The 27,466-nt window shown below is 41.0% G+C and overlaps 1 protein-coding gene across 6 annotated transcripts in view; it reads right to left on the bottom strand.

The window, feature by feature from the left end:
• Positions 1 to 1,133: 1,133 nt before the first annotated feature.
• Positions 1,134 to 27,466, bottom strand: part of LOC110502687 (dystonin) — a 197,974-nt gene continuing 171,641 nt past the window's right edge. For all 6 annotated transcript variants that reach the window (XM_090217231.1, XM_090217232.1, XM_090217235.1 and 3 more), the window contains 21 exons: positions 27,052 to 27,258; positions 26,333 to 26,452; positions 21,731 to 21,900; positions 21,286 to 21,445; positions 17,954 to 18,148; positions 17,495 to 17,623; positions 16,648 to 16,791; positions 16,024 to 16,212; positions 15,594 to 15,729; positions 15,214 to 15,377; positions 14,914 to 15,076; positions 14,074 to 14,228; positions 12,126 to 12,200; positions 11,999 to 12,016; positions 10,724 to 10,828; positions 9,107 to 9,224; positions 8,619 to 8,735; positions 5,965 to 6,158; positions 5,452 to 5,562; positions 2,301 to 2,433; positions 1,134 to 2,167 (listed from right to left, as the gene is read on the bottom strand). In XM_090217231.1, the coding sequence (XP_090073357.1) occupies positions 1,914 to 2,167; positions 2,301 to 2,433; positions 5,452 to 5,562; positions 5,965 to 6,158; positions 8,619 to 8,735; positions 9,107 to 9,224; positions 10,724 to 10,828; positions 11,999 to 12,016; positions 12,126 to 12,200; positions 14,074 to 14,228; positions 14,914 to 15,076; positions 15,214 to 15,377; positions 15,594 to 15,729; positions 16,024 to 16,212; positions 16,648 to 16,791; positions 17,495 to 17,623; positions 17,954 to 18,148; positions 21,286 to 21,445; positions 21,731 to 21,900; positions 26,333 to 26,452; positions 27,052 to 27,258 (3,057 nt within the window). In that variant the 3' untranslated portion in view covers positions 1,134 to 1,913. The remainder of the gene's footprint in view (positions 2,168 to 2,300; positions 2,434 to 5,451; positions 5,563 to 5,964; positions 6,159 to 8,618; positions 8,736 to 9,106; positions 9,225 to 10,723; positions 10,829 to 11,998; positions 12,017 to 12,125; positions 12,201 to 14,073; positions 14,229 to 14,913; positions 15,077 to 15,213; positions 15,378 to 15,593; positions 15,730 to 16,023; positions 16,213 to 16,647; positions 16,792 to 17,494; positions 17,624 to 17,953; positions 18,149 to 21,285; positions 21,446 to 21,730; positions 21,901 to 26,332; positions 26,453 to 27,051; positions 27,259 to 27,466) is intronic.

The raw sequence follows: 27,466 nt of genomic DNA, 5'->3' as shown, positions 1-27,466 counted from the left end.
CATGGTAACCTGTCCTTTCCTACACCTGTCATCTCCTCTGAAGCCTCCCTAATCATTATTCAGCAATAAATATGTAGATTTTTCTTTGCATATTAACTTGTCACAGTTCATATACGTATTTTCATTATTTTAGGCTACTTTTATAATCATACTTTTATCAACTCAACTAAAAGGTGAAACATTTTTGGTTATGTGACCGCCTTCCCAGGACAGTCAATTGCTGTCCTGATTTCCACTGGTGGAAACCTGTAGTATGTCGCATTCATGCGCAAGGAGCACTCCGCAAACGTTGCCGCACAGAGAATGGTGGTGCTGGGAATACAAATAACTCAAAACCCGTAAAACACTGCACAGAACCTGAGCATGTGGCCTAAAATAAATGAGAGTTGGATTTGTCAACTATACCCTGCTTGTGGACCTTCACTGATCTTCATGGCTCTGAATGAAAAATCTAAATGTATGTTTTTTTGAGGCACACACCTTGGCATTAAAGGCACCATCTGTACATGTTTGGTTATTCATTTCAACAAATTAAATATAACCAATTGATCTGCTCCTTTGTTTACATTTATGTTGACCCACAGATGGTATGGGCTGCCTGTAGGCCCATAATTGAGACAAACTTGTCTCTAACTTGACATTTATGGAATGAGCACCATTATCACAGCTTTTACACAGCTCTTAAATTCGAAAGAGGTAAAAGTTCATATGATCTGAGAGATTTAGAAGAAACGATCTGTAAGAAACTCACAGGTAGACCATGTTGAAATGCAACAATACAGATCAAGTTTCCACATTTCCTGGGGTGAAACTATAATCTGCTCAACTACAGTTGTCCTATTCAAAGATCTCGAGTGGGTTAAATGCAGAAGACACATTTCAGTTGAATGCATTCAGCTGTACAATTGACTAGATATCCCTCTTTGCCTTTCCCTGTACATTATATAATAACACCACGAGTCATCACGAGACTTTATGAAATAATTCCCATTTCTATATGATGCTAGATTTATTTTGTCTCCTGTTGTCTCTCCGCTGCATCCTATTGGGTCAATCTACAGAAATTATACATTATTCTGTAACAATAATGTATAACATCATGTAAAAAAAAACAGACAAGTATGTGACCCAGGTCAGTATCCCATGGTAGCTTTCTGCTAGCAGATTTATTACAAAACATTAACAGCGATCCTTTCCACTCTAGCAAAATGAACCATACACTGACAAATGCACTAAAGAATGTCTACTCAGGGTCAGGGGAGGCCAATGTCCAAGGTAAAATGGCACACATCACTGTAAGTTGACCAAACAAAACAGTACTACCGAAGGTAAGGTGGAGTACTTTAAAGCCTGGATATTGAGGGATTTCTGCGTGAACTTGCCTTCAACAGTCATCTCAGTCAGAACATAATTTTTTTGCAGTGTTTACTATGTGGTAGGCTACATGTATATTGTATTGCCCTTTAAATGCATTTTGGCAGTACATCATTGCACTTTAAATAGATAATAGATAATTGAGGTGTCCCACAGGGTCTGTCACACGCATGTCAGCATACAGAACATTCAGTAACCCTCTCACGAGCACAATGCTGTGTGCTGCCATTCATTAGTGTGTAGAATTGTTAGTTGACCATACAGTGTGGTCTTCTCCATGATTTTTTCTTTTCAGTTTCTCTTAACTCTTCAGGTTTAGCGTCAATAAAATAAAATAGTCATAATAATTTGACATTATTCACAAAAAATTAAATACATTAAGACAAACACAAGGCCATTGGCATTCCATTCTCACTTAATAATAAACAATTTTTCTATTCAACAGAATATTTTACATCTTCACAAGACTTTAAATAATCAACACATACGCCAGTCTCTCTTGTCACTTTGGGCCAACGTGGTTGTCTCAAGGCCCCTGACTATCTCTTGGAGGTCTGGGCCAGTTTGCTGGGAGTCGACCTTCTTTGAGGAGTCGGGATTTTGGAGGGCTTGCCTCCGTGTTGACGTGACGACGAGCGGGGTGTAGCCCGACTGGTGTCACCCACCGTCTCCGATGTGTCGGAGCACACCGATGCGATATCCGAAATGTCGAAGTCTGAAGCATCGCTTCCCCTCCGGCTGCTCCCTCGGCTGCCTGCTTTACTTCCAGGTCGGCTGCCAGACCTTCTCGATTCTGGGGGACAAAAGATTCCGGTATGGTTATTGTCTGGTTACAGCGACTGGTAACTTTAATAGCAGAGCCGAACAGCAGAGCCCTTTAGCAGACAGAAAGCAGTCGCTGCTTTTCAAAAGGATGCTCTACTCACCAAACCCTATCGCCTGTCCCCGTGCTTTCATCACAGCAGCATTGATCAGGGTTCCCTGCTCTTCTCCCGACTGGAAACCTTTTCCTGACAAGTATCCAGGGAGCCGCAGTTTACTTCCCTGTATCGGAGTGCTCTGCAAAAGACAGAGCATTTGTTAGCATTTTTCTCTATGTTTACAAAAACATATCTAGGTACACAATGGTAAATCACAGAAGAAGACAATTCTCTAGTCTAGTACATCGACTCTTCGAACACTGGTAATTCTTCTCTAATTAGCATGTTATGCAATGTGGCATTCCGATGAAATCTGATCAAACCCCACGGACATCCAATGTAAGGGGTTATTGTGTTGAATGAAAAGTTGATGTACTGTATGATATTTCAGGAACAACTTAAACTTGTACAGTGGATTAACAGATAAACAGTTCAACATGCAACACAGAACAGCGGGTCAGTTCTTAGTTAGAGTTAGTTAGAGAAGGTATTTGACAACAGAGAGAATGTTCCACAACGATCACCAGTTAGTACGTTAAAGCCTTAAATAAAAATAAAAAACTGAAATCGGGCCTCTAAAAGACAACAAATATACATCTTATGTACTCCCTTCAATCACAATTTGCTCCCTACACCTCCCCTTTGGCCTTAACACTTTGATACTAGCAGATCTGCCTTCTTCATTCTGGGGGATTGTGTAGTGGCGGAAGCTCCACCACTACACATTTTACACCTATCCAGACTCTTTAGATCAGGGGTGGTCAAACTTCTGGGCTTAGTTAATTATTTAGAAATGTAAAAATGTAAACAATATCTTTTTAATCATAAAATTACAATTCAAACATTAATCAGATCGCAGCCATATAACAACACATTCTGATTACCATTATTAAAGATGTATAAAACATTTCACCATTGTAGCATAGAAACTGCAACTTAGTTTCTATGTTCATCAGGCTAATAACGTTTTGGGAAAATGTTGCAGTTTTAAAGCACATTTTCTACAATTCTACAAATTTTTCCAAGGGGCAGCGGGAAAATGTAGCAGTCTTGAAACCAATTCCTTGCTATTCTACTCATTTTGCCATGGGGCAGAACATTTTGCAGTTTTAATGCCTGTTTCCTGCAGTTCTACACATTTTGCCATGAGTGGTGGAAAAAGTACCCAATTGTCATACTTGAGTAAAAGTAAAAATACCTTAATAGAAAATGACTCAAGTAAAAGTCACCCAGTAAAATACTACTTGAGCAAAAGAATTTGGTTTTAAATATACTTAAGTATCAAAATGAAATGTAATTGCAAAAATATACTTAAGTATCAAAAGTAAAAGTATAATCATTTCAAATTGCTTATATTAAGCAAACCAGATGGCACAATTGTCTTGTTTTTTATTTATTAATGAATAGCCAGGGGCACACTCCATTTGCAAATAAAGCATTTGTGTTTAGTGAGTCTGCCAGATCAGAGACAGTAGGGATGACCTGGCATGTTATCTTGATAAGTGCATGAATTGGACCATTTTCCTGTCCTGCACAGCATTGTGTCAGGAATAACATATGGAGTAGAACGTACATTATTTTGTTTAGGAATGTAGTGAAGTAAAATTAAAAGTTGTCCAAAATATCAATAGTAAGTACAGATACACACAAAAACGACTTAAGTAGTAATTTAAAGTATTTTTACATAAGTCATGGCTAGTGGTTTAAAGTACTTATGTCATGTTGATATGATATCTGAGTGAAAGTGACTAACAAAATCAATGAGGGCCCCCTGGAGGTCAGGGCCCCTGCTTTGGGTGCCTGGTCAGTAATTTGACCATGATTACTACAAGGTTAAGATAGCTGACTAGACTAACTTACCTAGCAAACTATAAAATGTTAGCTGACATGGGATAATTGATTGACCGTCAATAGCTATGTTTCCATTAACTTGTCCAGCGATTTTTTTTTTCGACATTAGAAAGTTTGCATAGAAAATAGATGCAACAATTGCCTGCTAGGGTGCATTTCCATTGAACTATCTTGTGTCGATAAAAACTGCTGATTGTAATGGCGTCACACCTAAAAAAAAAAAGTGTTTTTTTTAAATCGCAAGAACCTACAGTGTTGAATACAAATGTAGTGTTTCCATTACCCATTTAGGCAAATTGTGCATTAATAAATTGGTGACAACTGTATGCCTTTCAACCTATCTGTTTCCTGATAGAATGCAAGAAATGAGTTATATTTGCCACATTCTAATAATTGTCCTGTGTCTAACGGCTGCCTAGGCTGGTCCGGGCCACGGTGAAACTTGCACTCCTGTAGCTCTGAAATAATTGAATGGTAAAACGTGTCAGCCAATCAGAAAAGCAAAGTGAAGCAATTCAGTTATACTTGAAACTCAGGAAAAACATTCTTTTTTATAGTTCAATTATTTTTATTTTGCAAGCAGTAGGCATTTAGAATTAAAGCTGCAATGTGACATTTTTTTTATAGAGCTGTCACTATCATTGAAAGAATGTCTTGCAAGATCTGTTCTGTGTGCGCTATTTCTATGCTTCCGATCTTAAGTTTAGTTTTTGTGTTTTTTACTTTCGGTTGTTGTTTCAAACAACTGAAAATACAGTATTTTTGGTTATGGAAAATATATTTCACAGCAGTTTAGATGGTACAATGATATACTTGCTTGTTTTGTGACATAAACTGAAATTAGGCGAACTATTAGAATTTTAGCCACCAGGAAATGGCAGAGCGATTCCTTTATAGTGCATCTTTAAATGTGGAGTGGAACTTATGTGATGACAGCACGTGCCCCACATACCTTAAAAATGATTCGGCAATCATAATTTATTCTAAAAACACAGTTCCCATCATCATTTGTAGCAATAAAGAAAGATAAAGAAGAAAAGAATCCACTCCTGTTGAACAGATGAAAATGATGTCGATCTTTAGAAAATATCTTCTTTATCTGCCGTTAGTTGGTCGGCCATGCTTTAGATATTCAATTATTGTGAAGTTAGGGCCAAGGGGAAGGGGTAGGGCTATCTAAGTAGTTATTAGTGTCCTTTTTCCTTTTACTCAGACACTATACAATTCAGTTAGATGGTATTGTAGGAGGCAGCAGTTGTTAGGTTCAGAGCTCTGGAGCGTTCCAGGCCCTGTTGATTCACTATACCTCAGAGGATGAACCTTGGCTCTCAAAGGAGTCTGATGATTTAAGAGGAGTGGAGGGTTTGCTGTTTGTCAGCCAGGGTTTATCATAATTGCGAGTTATGTGTTGGGGAGTCTGGGGGAATAATGGCAAGTCAAACACACAAACACAGGGATTCAGATGGAGAAATCAAGAACTAAAAGGAGTACAGGTAGACTAAACGAAGAGCTATGATATATGACAAAAGAAAGGAATGGTCAAAATATATCAGACAACCAAAAACAACATATATAAACAAATGATAAAATAGACAAATGAAAAACAATAGATATGGTTGGGAGCATGTGGGGAATGGCAGACAAACCAACACACACCGTTTCTGTAGAAATTGTTCAAATACAACTAGCTTCCTATGGTCATTAAATACAAGTCATTAGCCAATTTTGCTCTGTTGTCAGTGAAGTTAATAAATGTATTTGCTGTGGAAGGAGGAGTATGTAGTCAAAAGCTCCTACCCAGATTGTGGGCGTCTCTTACCTTGGGTGTGCTGGGCAAGGCTGGGTTATTATGCTGGGCCGGACAGCTATGGCTAGAGTTTGACCTGTTGGGAGAGGCAGCTCGTGACGACGGCCGCGACCTACGACCTCTATACCGGAAGCTTGCCATCACCTGAGTGGTGCCCTCTGGGAGAATGAACTTTTCTCGCAGCTCCATGTTTGTCCTGCCTTTGGCTGGGGGGTAAAATATGACAACATACAGTAAGACATATGCATGGTTGTTGGTGTATGATTGATTATAAGTAAGGTGAACCTAATTCATTTCAGTGGAGTGAGTAAATGTATGATGAGTGCCTGCTTTTAGAAACAGCAGACCATTTGAAATGAATACAGGTTGTTGTTTATACTATCTGGGACTGGACTATTGTGCAAATAAACACGTGTGAATGAAGGACATGCAGTTTCACATCACTTAGCCACACTGGCAAACTCACTGAAAACAAACAGTCCCAATAGGAAGTGCTGTGAAAAGGACATTCTGAACCGATAGAGATTCATATGGACAGAGTGCTTAATGTACAGTACAACAGACTCACTCTGCACATACAAATCAATAAACGCCTCTATCACCCCAACCTCGCAAAACAAAACAAAATAAAAATACATAGAAGAATCTATGGTCACCCCAAAAAAATGATGATGAATTCCAGTGGCTTAGAACATCAGCCATAAGTAACTATTTCTCCCCCGCATAGCCTTTAGGCGGAAATAGTCAATTGCTGGGAAACCCAGTGATTGTCAGCGGCACTGCAAAAAGAAAAGGTGCACAAAGCCACTGGCTGCTTTTTAGATAGATAGATAGATAGATAGATAGATAGATAGATAGATAGATAGATAGATAGATAGATAGAGAGAGCGATAGAGAGAGAGCGCGATAGAGAGCGATAGAGAGAGAGCGCGATAGAGAGAGAGCGCGATAGAGAGAGAGAGAGCAATGAGAGAGAGAGAGACAGACAGTGATAGAGAGAGAGACAGCAATAGAGAGAGAGAGAGAGATAGATAGATAGAGACAGCAAATAGAGAGAGCGAGAGAGAGAGCGATAGAGAGAGAGCGTGATAGAGAGCGATAGAGAGAGAGCGCGATAGAGAGAGAGCGCGATAGAGAGAGAGCGCGATAGATAGATAGATAGATAGATAGATAGATAGAGAGAGCGATAGAGAGAGAGCGCGATAGAGAGCGATAGAGAGAGAGCGCGATAGAGAGAGAGCGCGATAGAGAGAGAGCGCGATAGAGAGAGAGAGCAATGAGAGAGAGAGAGACAGACAGCGATAGAGAGAGAGACAGCAATAGAGAGAGAGGGAGAGAGAGAGATAGAGAGAGAGCGCGATAGAGAGCGATAGAGAGAGAGCGCGATAGAGAGAGAGAGCGATGAGAGAGAGAGAGAGACAGACAGCGATAGAGAGAGAGACAGCAATAGAGAGAGACTGCGATAGAGAGAGAGAGAGAGCGATAGAGAGACAGCGATAGAGAGAGAGACAACAATAGAGAGACAGTTAACAATAGATCGACTATAGATAGAGAGAGAGACAGCGATAGATAGAGAGAGACAACAATAGAGAGAGACAGTTAACAATAGATAGACAATAGATAGAGAAAGACAGCAGGGTAAAGAGAGAGAGAGACAGCAATAGAGAGAGAGAGACAGCAATAGAGAAAGAGAGAGAGAGAGACAGCAGGGTAGAGAGAGAGAGAGAGAGACAGCAAGAGAGAGAGACAGTGATAGAGAGAGAGAGAGACAGCAATAGCGAGAGAGAGAGACAGCAATAGAGAGAGAGAGACAGCGATAGAGAGAGACAGCGATAGTGAGTGACAGCAATAGACAGCGAGAGAGAGCGATAGCGAGAGATAGAGATCGGTAGAGAGAGAGAGCATTAGAGAGAGAGAGAGAGAGAGAGAGAGCAATAGAGAGAGAGAGAGCGATATAGAGAGAGATCGATAGAGAGAGATCGATAGAGAGAGCAGGCGATAGAGAGAGAGAGCGATAGAGAGAGTGCAATAGACAGCGCGAGAGAGCGATGGAGAGAGAGAGAGAGCGATAGAGAGAGAGAGCTATAGAGAGAGAGACAGCGATTGAGAGAGCGATAGAGAGAGGGAGCTATAGAGAGAGACAGCGATAGAGATAGCGATAGAGAGAGAGCGCGATGAGAGAGAGACAGCAATAGAGAGAGACAGCGATAGAGAGAGAGAGCACGATGAGAGAGTGATAGAGAGAGAGAGCGATAAAGAGAGAGCAACAGAGAGACAGCGATAGAGAGTGATAGCGATAGAGAGAGAGAGAGCGATAGAGAGAGAGCGATAGAGAGAGAGCGATAGAGAGCGATATAGAGAGACAGAGCAATAGAGAGAGAGAGAGACAGAGAGAGAGAGCGATAGAGAGAGAGAGCGATAGAGAGAGAGAGAGAACTGGTGTTAGCCTGGAGTTCAGTAAGTAAAGAGAGATTCAGAAGCAGGTGATGTGACTCAGAGAAAATGACAGCATGCATGAAGACCCACAGACCGCTGGATAACAGGAGAGTGTGAGTGGAGTCGCTTTATGGGAACGCCATTCACAATGAGCACTTCAACACACCCATTTTGTACACACACCCACACATTAACACCCCTTACACATACGGTGATGCAGACACACATACCACTGGGGGGTTCATGGAGCAAGGTGAGAAAGTGTGAGATTTGTTGCCAACCTATAGGAGACTGAGTAATTGAAGAGTTTGATTCCGAGCGCAACATTTTACTCCCGTGGTGATGAACTGGAGAGGAAGGCGTAGGAAGCAGTAGGAAGGCATTTAGCAGGAAAATTTAAACACATAAATAGAGGAACTTCTGCATGGCAGTAGGATCTGATACTGTAAGCAATAGAGTAGCAACATACACTCAGACACACACTCAGACTCTACATGCCACATTCAGCCTTATCCAGCCATATCATTTAATCAGAGTGAAACCCATTACACAACATCAAATCATATGGTAATAAATACTGAATCAGCTGGAGCACCGCTATCTAAAAATAGACAATTAAAACATAAGTGACACACAAGTGAAACCGAATCCAGAGATTTCCCTTTCTTAAAATGAATGACATTTTATAAAGTTTACCCTGTCCTGTCTGGAGCCTTACCTCGACACGGGTCGTTCTTTACAAGGAACTCATCCAGAGCCATCCAGCCTCCACCAACGCGCACCATCACAGTGCTCCGCAGGATCCGCACCAGACGCAGCTGCTGGGAGTCTCCGAACTGCAGAGGGAGGAGGGAGGACAGAGAGGAAGGTGAGGCCGGGAGTCACTAAGCACTACTCTGCATCAACAACACTGGACAAGACTTGAAGCTGTGCAACACCAGAAACCAGCAGATGCTACAATTTGGAGATTGTTAGGAGGAAGTTTATCCGTCTATGAGTTGGTGCCTGATTACATTGTGTCTTCTGACTCGTGGATTACAACGACTAGTTATACATATGAAATATGACTTAACTAAAATGGATTTCACTTCATCACTAGATGAGAGAGGATGGTTTTGCTGTCTGGTTTCTTTCTTGTGTTGCTCAGCTAAGCCCATTGATTGAGACACAAAGCAACAACATCAAGGTTTCATTCTCATAGACACAAATGGAGGGTCAATCCAACTGGTTTTGCCTTCCCAGAATATATTAGTGCATTCATCATTGTCAACAATGTGGGATTGGTGTGTGACTTGTGAAATTGGGATACATTGATTTGTAATTGAGGTGAAATGGGTAACACTTTACTTGATACCCCCTGTTAACAGGCTTATCGTAGCCTGTCATGATCATGATATAACAACTAGTATTTTGACTGGTTAGGGCATCTGAGGTCAATATCATTGTTATGACAATGTTATTTATCCCTTATGATTAAGGTTGCAAGTAAATGTAATAATTAGTAAGTTAATAATTTGTCACAAAGGGTTGCAATATTGTCATTAATCAATATTATAATTTAGGAATGTTTACTCATTTTTTCACATTTTCAACTGGAAACTCCTAACAGGCTGTATAATATAAAGATCATTAGACTGAAGAGATGATACTCAACCACTAGGGGGCACTATAGTGTTGCAGTCTATCCTTATCTTCTTTTGGAATATTGTTATTTTCGACTTTACTATGGGCTGTTTTGCATGTGTCTTGCAAAGCTTTCAAACAAGCCTGATATGGAGGGTGAACAAACAGCCAAGCGTCATAAGAAGAGTATTTGCAGGAGAAGCCAGCCAGTTGGATATGGCCAAGGGGTTAGCAGATTTGACAACACAACAACCATGGCCTCATGCTTTCCATCAAACATTGTCACATCATAGCACAATCAATAGCACAAACAGACAAAACGGACAAAATCTCCTGCAAACCAACAACGTGAACAGTTGCACTTTCTATCACTACAGAACAAACCACCATATTCATAGATGCATTGACATTGATGGAGGAACCAATGCAGCTGAGCTCCAATGAGGAACAACATGGGGGATGGCATCTTATCATCTCTCTAGTCAACCACGGTGTAAACAATCAAACATGACCACACATTGATGAGCCTCCAGTTAGGTACCTATTGTAACAATCTCATTTAAATTCAAACTTTGCACTATGTGATTCCCATAATGATTGAATGACACTGGTGAATTTTGTGATCAAGTACAGTAAAAGTGATGAATTGAATTGGAAAATGATCTGGAGAATAAAAATAGTCACAACAAATGGCTTAAGAATGCCCATTTACCAGAATACAGCTTTCCAAAACCGCAACGTGTAGGTGGGGGGTTAGATTTTGACTGTCCCTGTTTGCTATTATCTCATCATCATGTAAGCAGTGAACCAGACCAAACTGTCAAAAAAATTGTTTAAGTTGATTTTGAGTAATAAACGAATACAAACTGGTGAAGAAGACACACATTATCTTACAAATACATGCGGTGTACTGTTTGTCTCCCCTATATACCCCTATTCATTCTCCTCAACAAACAGCCATCAATGTTTCAGAAAGTGAATGGACCATTCATTTTATATGAGTTATGTATCCTGTATTGCAACATGCATTTCTTTGCCCATTTGAACTCAATAAAATAAAATCAAGCAAGATAATGTTCTAACAATGGAAAGGTGTTTGCACATCTTTAAAGGGAAAGCAGTTAATGTTTGTTGAACAAAAAAAGCAGTTTTACAAAGTCATGTCAGCCATTACTGAGACAAATCAATCCCAGGAAATAAAAGAGAAGCAACAGGCTACCACACATTAAAAGCATTCTAAATCCCAAACGGTTCAATTAAAGCACATGAAGGGGTAAAAACTTGGAAAACCTATTATTTCTTATTGGAAGCTCAAAAGCAACTACAAATAAGAGGGAATAATTGAATCAGCATTGGACTTCAAAGCATTATAACACTTGACTGCCTTACATGCTGATTTGTAGTTTTAGAAATGATCACAAGCTCAATGTTATTTCCTATCTAAATAAGAGCATTACTGTCACTATTTTTATCTGCACAATCAACCAGTACAGGTTATATATACACAAAGATGCATTTTATGACACCGTGGCCATTTCATTCTTGGCATGAGCTGAAGAAAGCCCATGACCCAAAAGGGGATTATTTTATTGCACAGTCATTCCTAGCAGGCTACTACATCAATGGTCCTCCACCTGCACCAGTTATAGGCACCAGCTGCTTTCCCACGCCAGCCAGCCAGACCCAATCCAATATCCCAACTACTTATGCCGGTGGAACTACCCACATGGCTATTATTATTATCATAGACTAATAAACAAATTAAAAGTGAGCCTTTTCAAGTGAATGGAAATGTCTGAAAGAATTATTGCTGTCTAGTGTATCTACTTCTGAGTTCCATCGTGATTATGTCTTGGAAGACTCTTGGCAAAATGTTAATGTTAATTGGAAAAGAAACAGGGTCAACAAAAAAGAGAGGAGGGGTTGATTAGGCACAGCACCACATCATAGATAACGACAAAGAGCGGCCTGAGCCTGTCATATGTACCTGGTTTCCAAGGTAGAACTGGTCGTGGAAGGGACAATGAAAAAAAGTTACAAATTAGTTTTTCATAAAGCACATGTTTCACTGAACACTTAAGGTAACGTATAGGGTATTCACAAAATCCTCTTACCCTGTATTTGTTGGCACCAATTTGCTCAACTTGGAATCGTTTAGGACACTTGCATTTTGCCACTTGGCGTGTGACCTACAAAAGAAGAAAAAAAACATAATTTACACATAATTTATATTGTGGGAATGTAATACATTAGTTCCAATGATTTACGGCAGGGATCAACTAGATTCAGCTGTGGACTGATCTTTTCTTGAGCGGATGGTCGGGAGACCGGAACATAATTACAAATCATTTGTAGACTGCAAATTGAACGCAAAAATATAAACTCAGCAAAAAAAGAAACGTCCTCTCACTGTCAACTGCATTCATTTTCAGAAAACTTAACGTGTAAATAATTGTATGAACATGACATTCAACAACTGAGACATAAACTGAACAAGTTCCACAGACATGTGACTAACCGAAATGAAATAATGTGTCCCTGAACAAAATCAAAAGTAACAGTCAGTTTCTGGTGTGGCCACCAGCTGCATTAAGTACTACAGTGCATCTCCTCCTCATGGACTGCACCAGATTTGCCAGTTCTTGCTATGAGATGTTACTCTTCCACCAAGGCATCTGCAAGTTCCCGCACATTTCTGGGGGGGAAATGGCCCTAGCCCTCACCCTCCGATCCAACAGGTCCATGACGTGCTCAATGGGATTGAGATCCGGACTCTTCGCTGGCCATGGCAGAACACTGACATTCCTGTCTTGCAGGAAATCACACACAGAACGAGCAGTATGGCTGGTGGCATTGTCATGCTGGAGTGTCATGTCAGGATGAGTCTCGAGGAAGGCTACCACATGAGGGAGGAGGGTGTCTTCCCTGTAACGCACAGCGTTGAGATTGCCTGAAATGACAAGCTAAGTCCACCCCAGACCATGACGGACCATCCACCTCCAAATCGATCCAGCTCCAGAGTACAGGCCTCGATGTAACGCTCATTCCTTCGACGATAAGCGCAAATCCGACCATCATCCCTGGTGAGACAAAACCGTGACTTGTCAGTGAAGAGCACTTTTGCCAGTCCTGTCTGGTCCAGCGATGGTGGGTTTGTGCCCATAGGCGACATTGTTGACTGGGATGTCTGGTGAGAACCTACTTTACAACAGGCCTACAAGTCCTCAGTCCAGCCTCTCTCAGCCTATTGTGGACAGTCTGAGCACTGATGGAGGGATTGTGCGTTCCTGGTGTAACTCGGGCAGTTGTTGTTGCCATCCTGTACCTGTCCTGCAGGTGTGATGTTCAGATGTACCAATCCTGTGCAGGTGTTGTTACACGTGGTCTGCCACTGCAAGGACGATCAACTGTCCGTCCTGTCTCCCTGTAGCGCTGTCTTAGGCGTACATTGCAATTTATTGCCCTGGCCACATCAGCAGCCCTCATGCCTCCTTGCAGCATGCCTAAGGCACGTTCACGCAGATGAGCAGGGACCCTGGGCATCGTACTGTTGGTGTTTTTCAGAGTCAGTAGAAAGGCCTCTTTACTGTCCTAAGTTTTCATAACTGTGACCTTAATTGCCTACCGTTGTAAGCTGTTAGTGTCTTAACGACTGTTCCACAGGCGCATGTTCATTAATTGTTTATGGTTCATTGAACAAGCATGGGAAACAGTGTTTAAACCCTTTACAATGAAGATCTGTGAAGTTATTTGGATTTTTACGAATTATCTTTGAACGACAGGGTCCTGAAAAATGGACGTTTCTTTTTTTGCTTCGTTTATAATATTTGATAAAAACATAATCATTTCAAACCGTGCTTGCATTTGTATACAATCACGTGTCTCTCTATTATGTGTGGGAATACTTTGGAACTGGTGTTTTTACAGTCTTTTATGTCCAACAATGAAACAATGTTTTTGCTCAGAAAACTTGGGGGGCCAAATAAAACCACCTGCAGGCCACCAGTTGGGGGAACCCTGATTTACGGTCTGAGTTATATGTCAACACATCTACAGTAGTACCTCATCTTCAATTTTGTCTGCATCTGTGAGGGGTTTGTATGCCTCTTTGTTGGGATGAAGAGCAGCCACAAACTCATAGTAGTCGATGTAGCCGTCACCATCCCGGTCAAATATGTCTGCCACCGCACTCATCTCCAGCCGACTGGTAGGGAATTCTGGAATGTAAAATAAAAAAACAGGGGTAAGACGCTCAACGCATTTTCACACTAGCATACTGAACTGAATCGTACTGTGCTGGCTCAGATATTTTATTTTTGCATTGTTCTTTCCAGCATAGTTACATCTATGGTGAATGTGTAACCAGGCCAGCCCAGAGCAGCTCAGCTTGGCTTGGCTCTGTAATGTGAAGAGGGTATAAGTCAGGAGTGTGAGGGTACAGGTCAGGGTGTCAGGTAGCCTAGCATTTAAGAGCTTTGGGCCAGTAATTGAAAGGTTACTGGTTTGAATCCCCGAGCTGACTAGGTGAAAAATCTGTTGATGTACTCTTGAGCAAGGCACTTAAACCTAATTGCTTCTGCAAGTCGCTCTGGATAAGATGCAAAATGTCATTTTGCCCGGGGGCCAAATTGGTTATATTTCCTCGCTGTCAAATTTAGCAAAACATTTTCCTATATCCATAGTTTTTCAATGCTCCCTGACTGTCAATAAACTATATGAATGTAGGTCCATTACTATTTATACACAGTTTCAATTTGGTTTTAGTAATGTTCAAGTATATTAAGTTCGTTTTCCTCAACCCCCCCACAATTGTATTTTCTAATTTAATATATATGGATATAGATATATATTTTTTTACTCAAACCACCTGCAAGCCAGATTGGATCCTCTCACAAGACTTACTGGAGGAGAGGATGCCTTCAATGAACTCCTGTCTGGTGACCTTTCCATCCTGGTCCTTGTCAATGCGTCTGAAGAAGTCCATGACACGCGACTTCTTATGGTTCATCCATCGCATGTAGCGCTTCCGCCACACGTCAAAGTCAAAGTTGGCAAATTCCTTCAGCTGAAAAAAATAAACCACAATACATTGTACACTATGACATACATTGTACTGCACATAGTGATCATTTCTAAATGTCTCCATAAAGCACATAAAGTAATGAACATTTAGCTAACATAGGGTTAAATGATCAGATGTACCTCCTCAAGTCTGTCCATGGCATCGTTGAGTTTCCTCCTCCTGTCCAGGGCCAGTAGCCACACCTGCTGCCACTTGCTGACCAACAGGTTGACCCTGGGGTTCTTGGTCACTATGGGAGGCTGTGACGCTGATGGGTACATGGCTTGTGTGGGAGAACGCTTTCCTGTAAGCGAAAAACAACCTCCTGTTTAGTGATACCGCTTTTCCATTGTATTACTTTTGTTCCATACCAGAAAAAACATAGGAATGATATCATTTCGGGGACAGAGAGAGTGAGGTAAGCTATGAGGATGTTGTGTCATGGTGCAGGCAGTGCATCAGAGCAGGGCCAGATGGCTGAGGTCAGGGTGTTTAGGGGGCCCCTGGTAGGGGTACATACTTCCACCTCTTCCTTTCTCCAGGACAGGGATTTGGGACTGGATGGCAGGTTCGCTACCACCCGCAGCCTTTCTTTTGTGTGTCTTGGTGATCGTGTCAACATCTGGTTGTTTCCTGGTCATTTCCTCCATGAATGTCTGCAGGGCCACACAAAAACAACATGTTTTCAGTTTGTACTGTATACCGTATTCACTTCAAAGGCAATGTACATGCATGCACAGTACACATAGAGTAACTCATGTTACTAGAAAGAGGGAGCTACTCTTCTAATAACAATTCTAGTACTACCAGACTGGCATTGAACAGCATTGCAGTGGGAAATGTTTGACCTACCAAGCACCAAGTAATACACCAAACTCCACCTTCTACAATTTTCTTCCTTTACCACATATAGTAAAGGAGGATAACACAAGCCCCTGGTCACACGGTACCTGGTGTTCAGCAATAAGAGCTTTGACCTCGTCTATCTCCTGAGGCAGGACCTCCTTGTCCTTCTCGTTGAGTGTTGCCTCAGCCCACTGCAGCCAGCCCAGCAGACCCTCCAGCAGCTCCTGAGTGGCAAGCAGATCACTGAGGGCCATGGCCAGGCGCTGCTGGTGCTGCCGTGCCCAAGCCTGAACCTAATATGGAGAAACATGAATAATCAATTTAATGCAGCTGGTAATTTAGCAGATGCTTTTATCCAAAGCAAACCACAATTGAAAGTGATATATATTCAGTAACATGTGGTCCATGCGAATTCAAACCCACAACTCTGGTGTTAGTAACACCATGCTCAAACCCACTGAGACATTGGAACAACCCAGTGAGTCATTTGAACCCCCAACAACAAGAATTACATTCATGGCTTTTCACTTAAACTAGGATTAGGTACAGCCAAGTGAGAAAGTACTGTATCGGTATGACTGAGAAACGCGAAGAAACATCCTGGCAAGCATTGAGGTTATGCAAGTGATATTTAAGGAGATGGCAGACTGCTTTGCCATGATATAGGCCTATGATCTGTCACCCTCCAGTATGACGCACAGCAGACAGGCATGTAAGTGTTCACTGACCTCCTCGAACCGGGCTTTAATGATGGTGTTCCAGTGTTTGATGGTGGTGATAGAATCTGGATGGCAGATGGTCAAGATAGCCTCCCCCATACTGGTGGCTTTGTTCAGGCCTACTCTCTTCTCCTCCTGCTTCTTCATGAACTCCTGAAAGAGAACGGTTGGCTTCCATTAGCAATCGACAATGTTTGCATCAAAATATAAATAAAAAAGAAACCTAGCAGCCAGTATCTCTGTTTCTCTGTTCCTCTTTCAATACCTGGTCAAGTGGAGATGAAGAAAGTAATGATATGTGAAGTCAGGGGAAACTATTTTAGATCCAGTGAGATCATGCTTGAGGAAAAGTCAATATTGTGAAGCAGTTGGAATGGAATATCAAACCACCATGTAAAATCCATGTATGGCATTTCTACTTTTACTGGCAAGTGCAATGGATGTGTAAAGACTGTCAAAGTGAAGTGTGTTTTAAATGTCGACACTACATTATGAGAGTACCTCAGCAGAAAATAATGATAGTCGAGTGGAGAAACAAACCCACATTCTCTGCAAATAGCTGCCTTAAATGCCATATGTTTGAGCTAGGTACTATTTTGCTCAGAATGAAAATAGTTCCATGCGAGCCTGATCCCTAAAGCATATACAAGGCTTTAATAGCCCAGAAAAACTCTTAATCTATGGCCCGATATTGCATTTCACATTTGGTCAGCTTTTATCTAAAAGCTTTATTCTATATTATGGATATTGCTGGATTTTGCTTTAGGGACCTTTGTGTCCACCTTGGAAGTTAATCTGTAGGGAAACACTGTGTTATTCTATAGGATGACGATGTTCCAGGTTAAATGTCACTTGCCTTGTGCTGCTCGATAAGAGCCCTGAGGGCATCCTCATCGTCGGGCAGGGTGCCATGGAAACGAAGGCTCTGCTCAGCCTCGGCCAGCCACTCCAGCAGGATATGGACCGTAGAGTGGAACTCCTCAGCCTGCAGCCAGAGGACAGGGGACAGAGAGGTTCACCAACACACAGGTCTGCAAAAAGCATTCCTCTAAACACTCAGCCAGGTCTGAATGGTTGCATTCCAGAATTATTTTTTTTGCAGACACACTGCACTGCTCAGTAGATTGCTATGATCATATGAATGATGTTCCTAAGACGTTTAACAGATCTCTTTTGTTATATTAACCCATCCACCACTCCCCAAAGCTTTATTAGATCTGATCATCTGTGAAACTGAATAAAAAGATGACCTGCAACGCCACAAATGTAATTTGAATAGGTGATATAGAGAGGTTTGGCATAGTGAGAGTCCTACCTGACACAATGCCTGTTCCAGCCGAGTCTGTTTAGATACTGAGCGGGCGCACACAGTCTCCCAGCGAGCGCTCAGCTCCTGCATCTGAGCTTTGACCCAGGATGAGTCTTCATGGCTGCTCTCAATCAGGTCCTTAGCCGAACGCTTCAGGGCCGCAACGCTCCCCGTCCTCTTCCCCAGCTCCTTTTGGAATACCTTGAAGATACGTCAGAGAGAGAACTAATGAGACACGACACACAGACCCAGAGATACATGGAAACAAACACACAGACGCAGAGATACATGTAAACAAACACACAGACACAGAGAAACATGTAAACAAACACACAGACACAGAGATACATGGAAACAAACACACAGACACAGAGAAACATGTAAACAAACACACAGACACAGAGAAACATGTAAACAAACACACAGGCACAGAGAAACATGTAAGCAAACACACGCACACTGATCATGTTTCCCAATAACCACAAACTCCATCTATCCATTACTGAATATACAGCATTTTGCCACATCACAAGTAATTATTGCTAGAATATCCCTTGTGCCAATATAAATTAGACCAGGTTATACAAACAGTCATCTAGCACCATTTCCCTCAGGGCTGTGGTCCTAAACAAAATAACCTAAATCAACACTGATTGTGAAAAAAGGTTAATACAGTTCAACAGGCCTGAAACCTGTCCAGCTAACACACTAACATTGTGCTAAAAGCACTTCCAATTTGAACAGTGTTGGGAAGGTTATTTTCTAAATGTCATCTGTTACAGTTACTTGTTACCTGTCCAAAATTGTAATCAGTAACGTAACTTATGGATTACCCAAACTCAGTGATGTATTTGGTTTACTTTCAGTTACATTTGGATGACTTTCCCCTTAAGAAGCATTAGAAGAAGACAAAAAGGATCCATCAAACGTATTTGGTGTGTCATCATAGTGGTCTCTGATTTGTGGTCAGACTCGCTCAGGTGGAACAAACTTAAACTTGTGCCTTTTTTCAATGCTGATTTGAATGTGATGGAGAAAACAAAAAGGTGTCATCATGTACTGTTTTGCAAATGTCCAAGAAGTAATCATCTAGTTTTTAAAAAGTATCTGTAATCTGATTACATGTAACCGATTACAGTGGCTAGCAAAAGTATTCACCCCCCTTGGCATTTTTCCTATATTGTCGCCTTACAACCTGGAATTAAAATAGATGTTTGGGGGGGTTGTATCATTTGATTCACACAACATGCCTACCACTTTAAAGATGCAAATATGTTTTATTGTGAAACAAACAAGACCAAAAAACTGAAGACTTGAGCGTGCATAACTATTCACCCCCCAATGTCAATACTTTGTAGAGCCACCTTTTGCAGCAATTACAGCTGCAAGTCTCTTGGGGTATGTCTCTATAAGCTTGGCACGTCTAGCCACTGGGATTTTTGCCCATTCTTCAAGACAAAACTGCTCCAGCTCCTTCAAATTGGATGGGTTTTGCTGGTGTACAGCAGTCTTTAAGTCATACCACAGATTCTCAATTGAATTGAGGTCTGGGCTTTGACTAGGCCATTCCAAGACATTTAAATGTTCCACTTAAACCACTCGAGTGTTGCTTTAGCAGTATGCTTAGGGTCATTGTCCTGCTGGAAGGTGAACCTCCGTCCCAGTCTCAAATCTCTGGAAGACTGAAACAGGTTTCCCTCAAGAATTTCTATGTATTTCATGCCATCCATCAATCCTTCAATTCAGACAGGTTTCCCTCAAGAATTTCCCTGTATTTAGCGCCATCCATCATTCCTTCAATTCTGACCAGTTTCCCAGTCCCTGCCGATGAAAAACAACCCCACAGCATGGAGATGGTGCTCTCGGGGTGATGAGAGGTGTTGGGTTTGTGCCAGACATTTTCCTTAATGGATCCATTTTAGTCTCATCTGACCAAAGTACCTTCTTCCATATGTTTGGAGAGTATCCCACATGCCTTTTGACGAATACTAAACATGTTTGCTTATTTTTTCTTTAAGCAATGGCTTTTTTTTCTGGCCATTCTTCCGTAAAAGCCAAGCTCTGTGGAGTGTACAGCTTAAAGTGGGTCTATGGACAGATACTCCAATCTCCGCTGTGGAGCTTTGCAGCTCCTTCAGGGTTATCTTTGGTCTCTTTGTTGCCTCTCTAATTAATGCCCTCCTTGCCTGGTCCGTGAGTTTTGGTGGGCGGCCCTCCCTTGGCAGGTTTGTTGTGGTGCCATATTCTTTCCATTTAAAAAAAATGGATTTAATGGTGCTCCATGGGATGTTCAAAGTATAACACAACCCTGATCTGTACTTCTCCACAACTTTGTCCCTGACCTGTTTGGAGAGCTCCTTGGTCTTCATGGTGCCGCTTGCTTGGTGGTGCTCCTTGCTTAGTGGTGTTGCAGACTCTGGGGCCTTTCAGAACAGGTATAGATATACTGAGATCATGTGACACTTAGATTGCACACAGGTGGACTTCATTTAACTAATTATGTGACTTCTGAAGGTAATTGGTTGCACCAGATCTTATTTAGGGGCTTCATAGCAAAGGGGTGAATACATATGCACGCACCGCTTTTCCATTTTTTTATTTTTATAATTATTTGACAAGTTATTTTTTACATTTCACTTCATCAATTTGGACTATTTTGTGTATGTACATTACATGAAATCCAAATAAAAATCCATTTAAATTACAGGTTGTAATGCAACAAAATAGGAAAAATGCCAAGGGGGATGAATACTTTTGCAAGGCACTGTACATGTTACTCCCCAACCTTGCTTCTGCACCCCCATGAAGTCATCTGGATGAATTTGAAGGACATATATGGAGGGTGACTAAACCAAGCTCTGACTGTCGATCTACTTCAGCGCAGTGACTCAGATATCCTGCCAGGCCATGCACCTTTTATTTCTCTGTGCCTCAGCAATCTCTTGTCTCTGCCAATTCAAACCAGTGTTTTGTCACATAACACAAGTTCCATTTCCGACAAACATTTATGGGGGGAAAAAAATTACCGCTCTCGGGGCCATAATCCTATTTCATATATTTAGCCTGTGAGCCACAGGAAGGAGAATAAAATACGCTGAACAATGAGAACAGCAAATCCACACACAGTGTAGCTTCTGAATTTTGACTCCTATTACATGGTACACAAATAGGTTATGTTTGAGCTTTAGAATCAAGTCAGATACATTTGCTTAGGCCCAGTAGGCACCTACTGCCATTGTTCCCTTGAACAAGGCACTTATCCCCCAAACTGCTCCAAGGCTACGACTCCTGTGGCTGCACAATAAAGATCTATTCTACAAATGTTTATTTTTTTTTACCTTGTGACTGTCAATGAGATTAAGGACCAGGTCTATATCTCCATGTACTGGCTGGTCCTCGGCCAGCTGAGGCTCCACTCTGTACAGCCAGTCAATCAGGGCCTGAAGGGCATCAGTAAACTGACCAGAGAACAGCAGTGCCTCCTCAAGCTTGTTTTGCCTGAGAGGAAACACAGATCATTATTTGTGAAAATACGTAATGACCCCTGACAGCAGAAACTATCATTGTTTTCTATTATATATGCAATATCATTACGATTTGACAGCAACACTCAACTGCGGCAATATGCCTTTGAAAGGAATTATAGTTGAATCACAGTATATCCAAAGTCTTCACAAAGCCCACAGTTTCAGTATCCATCATTATCAAGATTAGATGAAAATATATAATAATATGCATATTATGTGTCCGAGACATAGCAATGTGCAGGTCATGTCCTCTTACCTCTCAACTGACTTGCCACAGACAGTGTCCCACTTGTCCCTCAGTTCACTCAGCATGTCATCCAGCTTCTGGTTGTCGTCCTGCAGTGACGTCTTGTCCTTCAGGGCGCGCCCCGTACGACTGGTTGTGTCATACACCGAGTGCTTGCTCCCCAGCGCCTTCTGGAACTCCTGCGTGAACCAATGGTGGAGAGACATGGTCATTATATAGGCTAGTTTATCCTATCCAAGTCAGCCTGTGGCTGGTTTTTAGCCTCATCTCCAGCCGTTCAACGTTTATACGGTGTGTCTGGCAAAGAGAAACTAGTAGATTTTAGACTAGACAGCTGCACAGCCAACAGTGAAATGTCTGAAATTTAACAGTAGCATAAGCAATTTGACCATGGTCTCACTTTCTGTTTTGTTACGAATTGACAGATCGTCAGCAGCACAATTGAGAAACCACAGCTGAGTTATTTCTGAGGCACTACATATGATTTAACAGGTAGATTCCTTCACAGAGGATTGTCCCCCTAAACTACAGTCTACATTCTGTCATGGATTGAAATTTGTGAGTGGCGTGTGTGACCTATTTGCTCATGAAGGACACTATGTAGTGGCTGAAACCAAAACAAGGGGTCACAATTCAAGCGTCTTTCATCCATACGGATTAAAAGTATCCAAAATCAGGGCCGTCCCTAATACATTCTGTACATCCAGGGATTATGAAAGGATTAGCAAAAGCGCCTCACACACAACAGCTCAAGGACAACAACTGAATAGCCTAGTCCCTGACACCTAAAGCACTGATGAATACTGTATACTATAATTAAAAACAAAAAAATATATGTTTTAAGTGAGAAGTACGCAATGGTCTGAAGATCAAAAAAATAAAGGAACTTCACATGAACAGCACAATGCTTACTCCACCCATGCTCTAAAGTACCAAGGCTTTCCAGCACACAGCTTTGACCTACTTCATTAGCTATGCTGGTCTATCGTAGTTCAAACAATATGTATGCAGGTTGCTTAAGATTCAAACCTTCTCAAACAGCCTAATTCATACTCTAAGAGAGGATGTGTTCCCACAATAATGTGATTTGTACCGCATACAAGTTAAACTTTTGGATTCTTCACACACCACACGAATCCCATTCCACAATTTTATTATTATTATATAAAAGCCAGCTTTGCTTTTATACCTACAAGACAATCACGCTTGATTGGGCAAGCTATTTTGTCCTGTAGTAATGTGGTGCCTGCCTGTATTTCCTTAAACCTTTACTTTAGCAATACATGTCATTTAGAAAAAATAAATCATTATCTTGTTTTGGTCAGTAGGTGCCCAACATAACAACAGGTTGTGGTGTGTTGGACACAGTCACTCATATATAAAGGTCTACCGTGCCTGTCTCCATTCCTGATTTCTGTAACCATTAGTTTACCTGTGTAACATTAACATAAGCTCAAAAACACTTGTTTTGCGAACATGGTCCTGTTTTATAAATTGCTGTGCTGATCATTGGGCAGTTCATTACCTCTCTCAAATGAATATGTAGCTTAAAGTTGTGTGTATTTGTATTTATTTATGCAATTAAGATGGTGATGCTATAATAATGCACACATACAATAGGCCTATATCTAAAAATACCTACAGCCTAACAATGTATACAATAAGGCCTATATCTAAACATACAGTGGGGCAAAAAAGTATTTAGTCAGCCACCAATTGTGCAAGTTCTCCCACTTAAAAAGATTTGAGAGGCCTGTAATTTTTATCATAGGTACACTTCAACTATGACAGACAAAATGAGAGGATTTTTAATGAATTTATTTGCAAATTATCTTTTTAAGTGGGAGAACTTGCACAATTGGTGGCTGACTAAATACTTTTTTTGCCCCACTGTACCTACAGCCTAATGTGTGTGTATATATATATATATTTCCTTGGTCTTTTACCAAATAGGGCTATCTTCTGTATACCACCCCAACTTTTCACCACAATGTATACAATAAGGCCTATATCTAAACATACCTACAGTATGTACATTAGGCTGTAGGTATTTTTGAGTGTTTTTGAGCTTATGTTAATGTTACACAGGTGTTCTAAAACTTTTGACCTGTAGTATATATATATATATATATATATATATATATATATATATATATATATACTACAGGTCAAAAGTTTTAGAACTCCTGTGTAACATTAACATAAGCTCAAAAACACTCAAAAATACCTACAGCCTAATGTACATACATTAGGCTGTAGGTATGTTTAGATATAGGCCTTATTGTATACATTGTGGTGACAAGTTGGGGTGGTATACAGAAGATAGCCCTATTTGGTAAAAGACCAAGTCCATAGTTACTAGTCCAACGCTCTAACCACTAGGCTACACTGCCGCCCCAACTAATCCTCAAGCTCTTGAATAGCTAGTTCAGAGCTTCAGCAAAATGTGAAACGTCTTTGGGTCCCCGAGGAGAGGTTTGAGAACCACTGCAGCAGCGCACAGTAGAGTGCAGTAAATTTCAGTACAGAAAAAAAAAGTAGAGAAAGTATTTTCAAAATTAATTGAAAACCAAAAAGGAACCTGATTTCAACATCTGGGAATATACGTATTTTCAATGTCTGAAAAAGACTGGGTTCAGATTTGTGGGAAGACACTGAAAAGTAACTTGACACTGTTGATCAGTCAGCGCAAATTTGGATTAAAATGGCATGTACACTAGAGCCACGTCTATCTTGTGCCTTTTGCAGCTTGTTTCTAGCCTAAAGCATTGCAGAGTTATACATCCTATACTGTACATTTATATAATCCGGGTTTTGGGGGGCATTAGCCCTCTTCCCCACCCCTAGCGCAGTGCTAACTATGTTTTGTGGAAAAATGTAGGACTGGCATTTGAACGTGAGCTTGTTATCGTTAGCTAGCTTCTGTGTCAAGGTCAGCTGTTGTTGTCTGGCTCTAGCTATCTAGCTAATGGCTGAAGTTATTTGTGTAACAAATCTTCCATAAACAAATATAGCTACCTAGCTTTCAGATAACTGGTGTTAGCTAGCTAGCTAAAGAGGCTAGCTACTGGAATTTGGACAAGCACGCTAACGTTAGCTAATCAAAATATCTGTTTGCATTTATTGATTAACCACAGACTGTATACTGTACCCCCATTAACAGTGAGCTATAAAGTATTGCGAGAGTGACACATTTTTTGTTGTTTTGCCTCTGTACTTTAGCACTTTGGACTTTATATGATACAATTACTTTGAGGTTAAAGTACAGACTCAGTTTTAGGGTATTTTCATCTATATCGGGTGAACCGTTTAGAAATTACAGCCCTTTTTGTACAACATTTTAATGTGGATGCTACCATCATTACAGATAATCCTGAATGAATTGTGAATGACGATGAGTGAGAAAGTTACAGACACACAAATATCATACTTCCAAGAAATGCTAACCTCTCACCATTACAATAACATGGGAGGTTAGCATTTTTGGAGGGGTATGATATTGTGCATCTGTAACTTTCTCACTCATCTTTATTCATGATTCATTCAGGATTATCCATAATCATGGTAGCTTCCACATTAATTAATGTAGAAGTGTTTCTAAACATATTATATTCTTATTTACAATAAAAGTGACTCTAAAATGACACAATGCATTACTTATCATCAATTTCTATCGGGCACAAAATAATCTGACATGTGTAGTGTCACAAGCTTGATATAGTCATTGCGTGCTATGAATATGGGACCAAATACTTCACTTTTTACTTCTTTAATAGACATAAGTGAATTTGTCCCAATACTAAAATGGGAGGACTATGTACAAAAAGTACTGTTGCTTGACCCAGTTAGATAGAACTCTGAGATTCGGCTAAAAAGATGTTAGCATTGTCAAAATTTTACAAAAAGGTAGCACATCATTGGTTCTTAATGGACAGAAATGAGCATGTGAGAGCAATACATTAGAAATTTAATAAAAACTGTTGCACCTACAAACTTAGTCAATCCAAAATATATTAAGTCCAATGGTCACCTTATGGACACTATAGTCTCGTTTCAATCCATCATCTAGAATTTAAAATAGGTAGGCACAGAAAATACTCTGAAAACTCAATTGCTAACAATCCTGTTAAAAAATTAGATATGTGGTTCTTGGTAACGGCTCATGACGAGAGGCGGGGAGTGTGTTGTGTACCTCCAATCAAGCAGATTTGCCAATATTTATAGAGATTGGTGTCATATTGGTTTAGGGAGGTTTGAATTTAACATTGAGTTTAAAAAACAATGTCATACTATTTTGGGGGCAATAATGTATAAATCCTATACCCTAAAATGGCTTTTATAGTAAAACAGTGTTAGATTTATCTTTGTATGTTCCACTATAATAAAAAAAAACCCACAAAACTGTGGTTTTAGACAGCTGCGTTTGAAAATCACAGTTTTGATAAATGACTATGGTGTTGCTGCAGATGTTTGCTGTGCTAAATGACTCTCCTTCATAAAAGTCTGACTATCGGAGGGGTCTGCCAACTCTTTCATTAACAACCCCCCTATCCCCCTATTCCCCCTATTCCCCCCCCCCCCAAGGAAAAGGATTCAATGAGGTTCAGTCACCTTGTGCTGGGCCAGCTGCATCTTGATCTTGTCAGGGTCGTTGGCGATTTCCAGCTCCGAGTCCAAGGCCTTCTCCGACTCGTCCAACCATTCTGTCAGCTTGTTCCAGGTTTCGTGGAACTGAGGGGAGAGATGTAGCAAATGAGGCTTGTGTAAACCGCACTGTGATATATGACTTCCTTTGATTTATTGTTCTATGTTTGGATGAGTCTACTTTCAGCGCCTAGAAAAGTGATGGGTTCGTACTAATGAAAGAGCTCTGAGGCCAGTTTGTAACACCAGATTCCCTGTAATACTGATACAGCTTTCCTGCGATAATAAGCACCATAATGTAGTTGTGACACATCGTCTAGTCGACTTTTGTCTGCAAAGTATTAATGTACTGTATGGTATTTGACCTCACACATCGTTAGTGACCTCACTTCTCTGTTTCTCTAAAAATGCCTATTGCCTAGTTATGTGGAAAGATGATGACGTCTACTACAGCCCACCTGTCTAACTTCCTCTGTCACCCTCTCGCTCACCCCCTCTCTCCCTCCCTTTCTCTCCATCTCTCCTTTCACTATGACTCTCTCTCTCTCACTTATTTTTTTCGACTTACATCAATTTTATATCCCACTTCAGTGTGGCAAGACTGCTGACTCCTAGCATATCAGTTTAGGCACTGTGTAATACTGTACCAACTGTGTAGTACATCAAGTGTACCCAAGGTGCTGTACCTGTTTGGCCCTCTTCCTGGCATCATCCAGCAGACGGCCCCTCTCCACAGACCTCTGCACCACCTTCTCCCAGCGGCCCTGCACACTGATCAGCAGGTTCTTGATCAGCACCACATCCTGCTTCTGGCTAAAGTACTTCAGGTGGGTCCCTGTCTTATCCAGCTCAACAATCTGCTCCCTGTGGGAGTTCACCTCCGTCACAAACACCTGCCAATACACACACATCAGAGGATCATGACAAATGTTACAATAGTGTTACACAGTGGAGTTGATCTTTTTGTATACCATTGTTGTAAGTAGAATGTTCACTTGACTAATGAGCAGAGTTCTGGATGAGAGTCAAATGGCCTTGTGGAGTCGTGGTTGGCCTGCTTGCACTGCAAGCTGTCTCGACTATGGAACCTAAGCCCATCAA

Source organism: Oncorhynchus mykiss, chromosome 23 (assembly GCF_057628025.1).
Source record: "Oncorhynchus mykiss isolate SJ-2025 chromosome 23, ASM5762802v1, whole genome shotgun sequence".
In the NCBI taxonomy this organism is placed as follows: domain Eukaryota; kingdom Metazoa; phylum Chordata; class Actinopteri; order Salmoniformes; family Salmonidae; genus Oncorhynchus; species Oncorhynchus mykiss.
The sequence above is the reverse complement of the archived record's forward strand: the minus strand, read 5'-3'. Positions and strand labels throughout refer to the sequence as shown.